Raw genomic sequence first — 9,854 nt, forward strand, 5'->3', positions numbered from 1 at the left:
AGATCCATTGAGAGAAAGCATTTACACAGTATATATAACACACACTCAGAAAGCTGACCTGATAAAGAATAGGGACTAATGGTCCCAGGAAGAAAAACAGGATATTTTTAGGGTCCTAAAGGATGGCTGATAGATTGGAATGGTCCTATGCTACCCACCACATGGACCATTTGTGGTCCATTTGTGGCATTTGTGGCATTTATTCATGACTGGGGAAATAGGAGATGGCTACTGCCTTCTAAGAGAGAGACGACAGATGGCAATAGCATACTCAGTGAACAGCATTGCCTTCTTTCTCCAAGAGAGCATCCCATACTCCCAGCAGTGCCAAGGCTAAAACTTCCTGCTCTACCTTTCAGAGATTTGAATACTTAAGTGTCTCCACACAAGAATGTGGTTTCTTTTTGTGTGTTGAGGTGTCTGCTTACTTGCAAACCTTGTTGCTCATGGGATTCACTAGGTTTACTTAGGAAACATGCCTTTATACTGTACTCTTTCTTGCTATTGCTAGTTGGCACTGTCGAATGGGATCACGACCTGAAGTTAAGTATGTGAAAACATTTAAAGAATGGAAAGCATTTGACAGCAAGGAAGGAATAAAACATAGACACACTTCCAGGAATCAAGTTGATATTTTATATAGAATGAATTGGTGATTACACATTACTGTGTACAAAGGGCAATTTCTTCAAGGATTCTCCTGGCAGATGTTAAAATGCCAGAGCCCTCAGTTCAGACCTTTTGCCCAGCCAGGTTGGGAGCACACCGGGCCTTCACCTGACTCTGTACTGTCAAGGAGATCATCTCACAGAGAAACAAAATCACGCCAAAGAGTGACATCGTGGCTGTCAGGACACCTATTGGGAACACCTTTGTGCAGTGTTTCTTTATAATGTCCTCCATTTTAACGGGAAAGTCGGGTGAAAAGTCAAGAGTGGTTTGCCCATAGATGTCTACTAGGTGGTTCAAGGTCACAGTAACAAGTGTGAAAAGGCTGCTCACAGCCAAAATTATGGCAGACATCTTGTAGCAAAACAGCTGGATATCAATGAATTGGTCTTCCATGCAGCTGATCTTAATGGCCACTGAAGTGAAAATCAGGACAAGGATTTTCATCAAAATGGCCCATGCTATCAGGACTTGTAAATACTGAAATTCCGATGACTTGTTCCAGGTTTCATTGATAGGGGTGTGAACCAACATCCTGGTCATAGACCCAGAGATGTTAAAGTCCTGAGTGTAATAAGCTTCCCAGAGTCCAATTGACACAAATTGCACAAGCTTGTTGTTAAATTCCCACAGGCGCCAGCATTGGCTGTTTGCAAGGATGATTTCAAATACCAAAGCTGATGTACTACAAATCAGGCCACTGAACTTGAAGATGTACTCCTTCATGTTGGCAAATCTGAAGAAGGCATCAAAGAAGAATAGAGTCAGTGAGAATACAAGGGAAGGCAGGAAAACAGGAGTCGTCATTGGTTAGAGAGCACTGAGCTCTCATGCCTTGTCCCTGTTGTCACATAAAGATGTTTCAGTGTTCTATGTACAGATTATTATTCTTCACAGATTAGATAATAATATTTGTTGACTAGGAATTTCAATGCTTAGAACTGACAATGAGAAGAGAGTTTGCAATATCATATATAATTCAATGCTTATTTTACCTGTATTTGCAATTTCTAAATATTTTCGTACCATAAAGTGAGGAAAAAGCAGAGGAATGCTCAAACTGTCATTTCTAAAATATAGTACTATATAATATTACATGACTACTACAAACTAAAGTCATCAATGAAAGAACCAAAGATAAAGAAAAAAATCACATAGTAAACTCATTTATGTAAAAATAATAACACACTTGACATAAATTTGTGTATACATATATGTGTATACAAATTGATCTGTACATGATACACCTCATAAGTGATAGTGTACAATGCTATTCCACCTTGTGAATTTTACAGACATGTACCCTGCTCTAAGGAAAGCTATATGTATTTTATTGAAACCAGAAAGAGTATGCCCATCAACATCTATCTGTAATATTGCTGGGCATAGAGCTCAGTGGTAAAGTGATTATCTAACACACAAAAAAACCTCAATTCTTCTTTAGTATCTGTAAACCAAAATATATGTGTTAAATTGTCCAGAGAGTGAGTCAGAGGAATAGGGAAATGGATAGTTAACACATAAAATCATATAAATCCATAAAAGTGGATATTTCCAATTATAACACATCTCATATTTGAAATTTCATCTTTAGATAATTAGTTTCATTTAAGTGAAACAAAAAGAATCCTTACATATTTTTGTGAGCATATATCTTCTTTCACAAACAAATTACACTCTGTATTGTAACTTTGAACTAACTTCTTTGCATCTTTTCTCAATTCCAATCTTATAATGAAGGAAGGAGGTGAGTCATTTACTCACTAGGCAGGTGGATAACGTCCCAGTCAACTGTGCATGCAGAAGGTTGAAGGGGCCTACACACTGGATCTCCTTGCCAGGAAACCTTCCCTAATCAGCTACCCCCTGCTTTAAAGTCTCTGTAGAATGTGTTTACTGACTGAGTGAAGGCACTGTTTTACTAGGGAAATTTCATCAGCAAGATGAGTTCACAATTCATGGTAGCTTGGGTAACACCCTGCCCACATCATCATCCTTTCCAAGGCAGGCCCGATTCAATGGACTACAAGAATGGTGTGCTTTGATTAGTACTGAAAACACAATGAACATTGCTGTTATTCCAGAAAAAAAAATGAGCTAGCGTGGGAGTATCTGTTTCTTCTGGTGTTTGAGACACGTGGAGTAGATGCATGTGATTCATAAAGACCATATTTGAAAGATTCCATATATAACATAAAGATTTTATACCTTTGTGTATTATGGATAAGAAGATTCATTTAGAAGGTGGCAGGGTCACAGTCGTTCTTCCCAGTGACAGTAAATGCCCATATATGCAGTCAGAGAAAGAGTGGAAAAACCTTCAGAAAAAGAAATTCTATTAGGCAGAATTTCAGCTCAGTTCAATGTCTCTCCAACCCCTTGATTCCACAATCCTTACCATTCATTCCTGTCCTTGGCTTAAGAAGAACTTCATTTGAACACTTCGGTAGTATTCATACATCTGACTCTCTAAGGACACCCATCTAAACATTTCCCCCATTTTGTAAGTAAGGAAACAACAGAGAGAGGTTAATTCATAAACTCAACATCAGGGACCTACACAACTAAAACCTGCAGGGCAGCTCAATGACTACCTGCAGTCTCACATGGGGCTTCTAGACACGTACGACATTCAACAGCATTTACACACACTTACCCACATGTCAATGGCCCTTTCTGGCATTCTTTGTCCTGTGAAATTGAATGTGATTAATAAAACCACCTGGGAATGTAAAATACTTGCCTCTTTTTCTCTTCTAGTAAGACCAAATGTTAGTGACTGCCAGTTGACAGAGAATTAACTCACTTTAAAAATTCTTGTTTCCATGGCTACTAGAGCTGAATGGTGGATTATGAGCAAAGAACACAGCTTTATAGCCATATTTGGCCATAAAGGATGGACCAGTGTGCTTAATTTCCCTTTGTATATGAATAGTCTTTGAAAGAATAATTTCCATTTTGAAATCATGCATCAAATAAGTACTACAATGCCTAATGGGCATAGCAGAGATAGTTCTTTGAAAAAAAGAAAAAAAATAAGCCTTCATCCCCCATTCCTTGCCCTCCAGTGTCTGTGTGGTGGAAGGATAGAAGTTTCACTTTAGGCCAAGTGTCTTCGATGGAGACTTTGAGACCAACTTACCTTGTAGAAACATCTTAGATAGAGACACAACATATATATTGTCAGTAATAACAGATTATATGTATATAAAGTCATGAGGTACTTTGTTTTGAATAGAAAAATATCCTCCTTTTATCTTTCTGTGTTTTACTTCAAACTGTTACTTTGATGATACTAGTTAGGGTTTCTATTGCTGTGGTAAAAGCACCATGACCAAATTCAAGTTGGAGAGGAAATGCTTCATGTAGCTCACATTGCCACATCATAGTGCATCATCTCATTAGATTAGGGTAGGCAGTCAAGGCAGAAACCAGACAGAAAATGAATCAAGCAGGAGATATGGAAAAACACTACTTACTGAGTTGCCCCCCAGGACTTCTACTGCTCACCTTCTGCCAGGACATCCTACATAAGATACTAATCAAAAAATTACTAACCTTTCCAGGTCTGTGAAGAATTGTGTTGGTATTTTGATGGGGATTGCATTGCATTGCATTTGGTAAGATTGCCATTTTTACTATGATAACCCTGCCAATCCATGAGCATGGGAGATCTTTCCATTTTCTGACCTCTTCTTCACTTTTTTTTTCAGGGACTTAAAGTTCTTGTCATATAGGTCCTTCACTTGCTTGGTTAGTGTTAGCCCAAGGTATTTTATGTCATTTGTGGCTATTGCAAAGGGTGATGTATCTCTAATTGCCTTCTCAGCTTTTTTTTCCATTGTATATAGGAGGGCTACTGATTTTTTTGAGTTGATCTTGTATCCTGCTATGTTGCTGAAGGTGTTTATAAGCTTTATCAATTCCTGCGTGGAATCTTTGGGGTCACTCAAGTATACTATCATGTCATCTGCAAATAGGGAATGCTTGACTTCTTCCTTTCCAATTTGTATGCCCTTAATCTCCTTATGTTGTCTTATTGCTCTGGCTAGAACTTCAAGTACTATATTGAAAAAGTATGGGGAGAGTGGACAGCCTCTCTCATAGGAAGATGCTAGATGTAGAACAAAGGTGACTGGACTGCTACTCACATCACCAGTGAGGCTATCTGGAAAACGGGACCCCAAGAAAGACACAGAGAAATGGATGAGATCTACATGAACAGCCTGGACATGAGTGGGATCAATGAAGGGCGAGGTGTGAGGGAAAGAGAGTGGGAGATCCTAGCTGGATCAAGAAAAGAGAGGGAGAACAAGGAATAGGAGACCATGGTAAATGAAGACCACATGAGTAAAGGAAGAAGCAAAGAGCTGAAGAGGCCCACAGAAATCCATGGCAATACCCCCACAAAGGACTGCTTGCAGTGGTCGAGCGACAGCCGGTGCGGCGAGCTCCTCGGCCAGCAAGGAAGAATGGCTACCACTCGAGGATTCTTCTCAGATCACACTTTATTGGAGTGCCTCCTCATTAAGGGAGAGCTGGAGGCAAGGTGCCACGAGAACTAAATTGCAGCTGCTTATATGAGGATTCAAGCAAATGGGTCAGTCCGTGATTGGATCCTGCCAGAATGCCAGCATGGGGAGCCACGGGATAGGCTAAGGACATAGAGCCAATTACCATATATGTGCATGCGCGGGCCTCGGGACATGTAGTCCTAGGAGCATAGCCAAATATGGAGTTGTTTACAGCTAGGCTACCAGGAAGTCAGCGCCATCTTAGAATGGCAGCTCCCCACATCTCCCTCTTCTTTATTTCAACCATATCACCCAATCAGGTCCCCACCTCATGATGTGTTGAACGACCGAAGGTGAGCGATTGTAAATAATTGTCCACATACCTTCCCAAGTGCAATGGACTGCCAGTCCTAGGGGTGCAAAGGCTATGTGGATATTGGTTGTTCTTTAAGGCAGAAAGCCAGATTTGAGGGGAGGAGCCACACTCACAAGCAGCTAATGCTTGAGTGATAATGACCTTGTCCTTTTTTGTACGTGCTCACAAACGGCAGACCAACCACAGACAAAACACGCATCCTCCAAGGCAGCATGCCAAAAATATACCCAACCCCACCCATTCTTTAAACAGGGAAAAGGTAGAAGTGATCCAGGAGGACAGTCCCTCTGCCATGCTGAGATCCACTCTTGTGGAGTTAATGGTCACCACCGCCACTCTCAGTTTCTCCAGGGTCTCTTCAAATTCTCCGGACCAATTTCCTATAAGATAACTGGACAATCATTTAGACAAATTCACTGCTCGGGAACCATTCTGAAACTGCACACTAGTGACACACAAACCAGGCATTCTCCACTCACAGCCCAATTGGGCTAGCTGCCAAAGGATGTCAAATTGTTCTTGCACCAGGTCAATGCGCTGATTAAGCACCATGAGACCACCTTTCATCTGTGCATTTAAAGAAGTCTGAGTATCCAGTGCTTGGGCCACTGCAGTAGACAAACTACTTAAAGTAGCGGCTGTTTGCACTGTGGTGGACATAGCTAAACCAGCAACAGTGGCGGCACCTGCAGCAATAGAAATGGCAACTATAATGGCTGCAGTTATTCCAAAATCCCTTCTTGGCCTAAACAGTGTCATTGTGCTAGGCACTTCCACTGGTACTGGAATCCATAGAGGCACTCGAGCAACCAGAGCTCTGGTAAATTTCTCGCTGTACCAACACTGGGACATCCAGCAGGTATTGTTTGTACAGTTTAAAAAGCTGGCATTGGATAGGACAAACAAAAACGGAGGGTATACACACACAGGGCTAGATCTGTAAGTGGTGCTATTCACCACAGTTTGATTAACCTTAAGGCAAGCAGATGAAACATTAAAGGCAGGAGAGGCATCTTCTCCAAAACCTATCAGAGAATGGTTGGAATAACGGGTAAATGTAGAAACGCCATCTACCTTGTAAATGCTTTCCTAAACCTTTTGATGGAACATATCCTTGACGCTTCATGATATTTTTGCTTGCCTCTGAATAATCATTAGCTAACCTTAGTTGTAATTGTTGTTGGATATCTCTGCCCCATAAATTAATGGGGATATCTACTACAAAAGGTTTAATGGTTCCTTGCTGATCCTCTGTCCTCCAAATCAACTCTTTTGCACTGATGGAGGGAGTATGAGCATAGTCTAGTCCTTGCAATGTTTGAGAGGAGCTTTATAGAGAACAATGCTTAGGCCAGGCACTGGACTGGATAATACTTCGGTCTGCACCTGTATCTAATAGTCCTGAAAATACCTTTCCTTCTATCTCTAATTCCAGCATGGGTCTTTGATATAAATCCATGGATAAACATGCCAAATCTACTCCTGTAGAGCCAAAACCGCCATCTTTCCTCTCTTTATCCTTGGCCTCCTCAAACTGCTCATGCATGGAGGGCAAGATAAGTAATTGAGCAATTCTATCTCCTGGAGCTATGGATATAATACTGTGGGGAGAATGGCACAGTACTTTAATTACTCCTGTTTAATCTGAGTCTATAACCCCAGGAAATATAAACAATCCTCTCATGGTGGAGGAAGACCGTCCCAGTACTATTCCTACAGTTCCCTTTCTAATGGTCCGGACATATCGGTTTCAATTGCTTGTACTCCTACCTTGTGAGTCAGTATCAGTCCGGTGGTGGCACGGAGGTCCAACCCTGGGGAGCCTGGGGTTGCTCTCCTTGCTGAGGAGGGGGCCTCATGTTGGGACCCTGTATTGCCCCAAAAACTTTTGGGCCCTGGGGACGTGGGCCCCTCACCCCGTTTTTTGGCTCTTGGTCAGTAGACTGAGGGATGGGTTGACCATTAATGTCCTTAACCGACCTACATTCATTTGCCCAATGTTTTCCCTTTTTGCACTTAGGACACAGGCCGGGCTGCCTCACTGTAGAATTCTGAGCCGAGGACAGGAGTTCCCTTGTCCTAGGGAACTGCCTCTTAAAGCGTCCCTTCTGGCCACAGTTGAAACATCCTTCATTTTTTCTCGATTGTGCAGTTCGAGTGGCCGCAAGGACTGCCGCTGCTAGACCAGCATTACTTAGCAGTCCCCCAATTTCCCGACAGGCTTTTAGCCAAGCTTCCAGTCCCTTTCCTTTCCACGGGGTAATGGCTCTTCTACATTCTTTTGTGCTTTGCTCATATACTAATCGTTGAACCAGAGGCATAGCTGTTTCTACGTCTCCGAATATCTTTCCTGCAGCCTCTAGCATTCTGGCTACAAAATCTGAAAAAGGTTCATTAGATCCTTGAATGATCTTAGTCAAATTCCCTGAAATTTCTCCTTTATTTGGTAATGATTTCCAAGCCTTAGAATAAAGCTCACTTATTTGTTGATAAACTTCAATAGGATATGCCATCTGATTCACAGTCCATTGTCCTTGACCCAGTAGCATGTCAGCCGTCCACTGTGGTCGATTATTCTGGAGGTTAATTCTAGCTTGTACCTGAGCTTTATCTGTAACTATAGATTTAAAATCCAAATACTGTCCTGTAGTTAAACATGCTCTAGCTATTTCAAACCAATCTGTTGGAGTCATAGCCTGAGTAGTGAGCCTAGTCAATAATGTTAAGGTATAACTGGCTGTTACTCCGTAAGCTCGAGCAGCCTCTACCAGGTCTTTTAATTGTTTGTAAGGCACAGGTTCATGATAACTGTTGTTTGATTGCGGGTCTTCAAAAACTGGAAACGCAGACGCTAGCCATGCCCAGGTGTCCCTCCTGATAAAATGACAACCTCCACCTGTTTGCAGATACGAAGGTGGTGCCAGGGGTGGATGTGGTCCCGAAGGCGCCATTGGTTCCACATTCACCCAAACAGAAACATTATAAGGAGGTGGTCGCCGCCGCCCATATCTCTCTTCCTCATATTCAGCAGCGGCTTCCTCTAAATTTTCCTCCTCATCTGAATCTAATTCATTATCAGATAAATCAAGTTTTGCAAATTCCTCTAATACTGGATACAAAGGGTTCGCTTTCTTTTCTGAATTTTCTTACTTCTCTGGTTTATTTTCTTTAATTTCCTTTTCTTTATTCTTTTCTTTCTTCTTTTTAGGCCTACTTAAGTTCTCTCCTTTAGAGTCTGACTCTGATAGACTATCCTGGTGCTTAATTAATGCCTTGCATCCCTCTCTAATGATTTCCACATTATGCCCTTCCTTAAGACATGCATGTACCAGCCTCCATAGAGGCATAGTACCCTTACCCAGCCTGTCTTCTTGCTTAGCCTTTTCCAGATCTTTTCCTAACTTCTCCCAACATCCCAGGTTAAGATCCCCAGACACAGCAAACCATGGGGCATTCTTGTCGATCCTCTTCGACCCCTCACTTGGTGTCCGAAGTTTCCCGGGTTTCTGCACCAGCTGCGTTGAGCTCTTTGGCCAGCGAGGAAGAACAACCACCACTCGAGGATTCTTCTCAGATCACACTTTATTGGAGCGCCTCTTGATTAAGGGAGAGCTGGAGGTGAGGTGCCCTGAGAACTAAATTGCAGCTGCTTATATGAGGATTTAAGCAAACAGGTGAGTCCGTGATTGTATCCCGCCAGAATGCGAGCACGGGGAGACTCGGGATAGGCTGAGGTTATAGAGCCAATTACCATATATGCGCATGCACGGGCCTCGGGACACGTAGTCCTAGGAGCATAGCCAAATATGGAGTTGTTTACAGCTAGGCTACCAAGAAGTCAGTTTCATCTTAGAATGGCAGCTCCCCACAAGCCGGGACTGACCTACTCTGGTGATGGGATGGCCAAACACCCTAATGGTTGTGCTATAAACCCCATCCAAGGACTGAGGAATCTGGATGCAGACATCCATGGCTAGGCCCCAGATGGAGCGCTGGGAGTCTAATTAGTGAGAAAGAGAAGGGTTTATATGAGCAAGAATTGTTGAAACCAGGTTTGGATAAAGCACAGGGACAGATAACCAAATGAATGCAAACACATGAACTATGAAGCAAAGGCTGAGGGGCCCCCAACTGGATCGGGCACTCTGAATAGGTGAGACAGTTGATTGGCTTGATCTGTTTGGGAGTCATCTAGGCAGTGGTACAAAGGTCCTGGGCTCATTGCATGACTTAGCTGTTTGAAACCTGGGACTTATGCAGGGACACTTGGCTCAATCTGGGAGGAGGGGACTGGA

The 9,854-nt window shown here is 42.4% G+C and overlaps 1 protein-coding gene across 1 annotated transcript; it reads right to left on the reverse strand.

Moving 5' to 3' along the window:
• Nucleotides 1-638: 638 nt before the first annotated feature.
• LOC143271103 (uncharacterized) lies at nucleotides 639-1,476 on the reverse strand. The gene has a single exon (XM_076562971.1). The coding sequence runs from the start codon at nucleotides 1,474-1,476 to the stop codon at nucleotides 733-735; it is 744 nt and encodes a 247-aa protein (XP_076419086.1). The 3' UTR covers nucleotides 639-732.
• Nucleotides 1,477-9,854: the final 8,378 nt, after the last annotated feature.

This window comes from Peromyscus maniculatus, chromosome X, assembly GCF_049852395.1.
Source record: "Peromyscus maniculatus bairdii isolate BWxNUB_F1_BW_parent chromosome X, HU_Pman_BW_mat_3.1, whole genome shotgun sequence".
NCBI lineage: Eukaryota > Metazoa > Chordata > Mammalia > Rodentia > Cricetidae > Peromyscus > Peromyscus maniculatus.

Coding starts and splice junctions, on each gene's coding strand:
- LOC143271103 (XM_076562971.1), bottom strand. CDS start 1,476: ATGACGACTCCTGTTTTCCTGCCTTCCCTTGTATTCTCACTGACTCTA.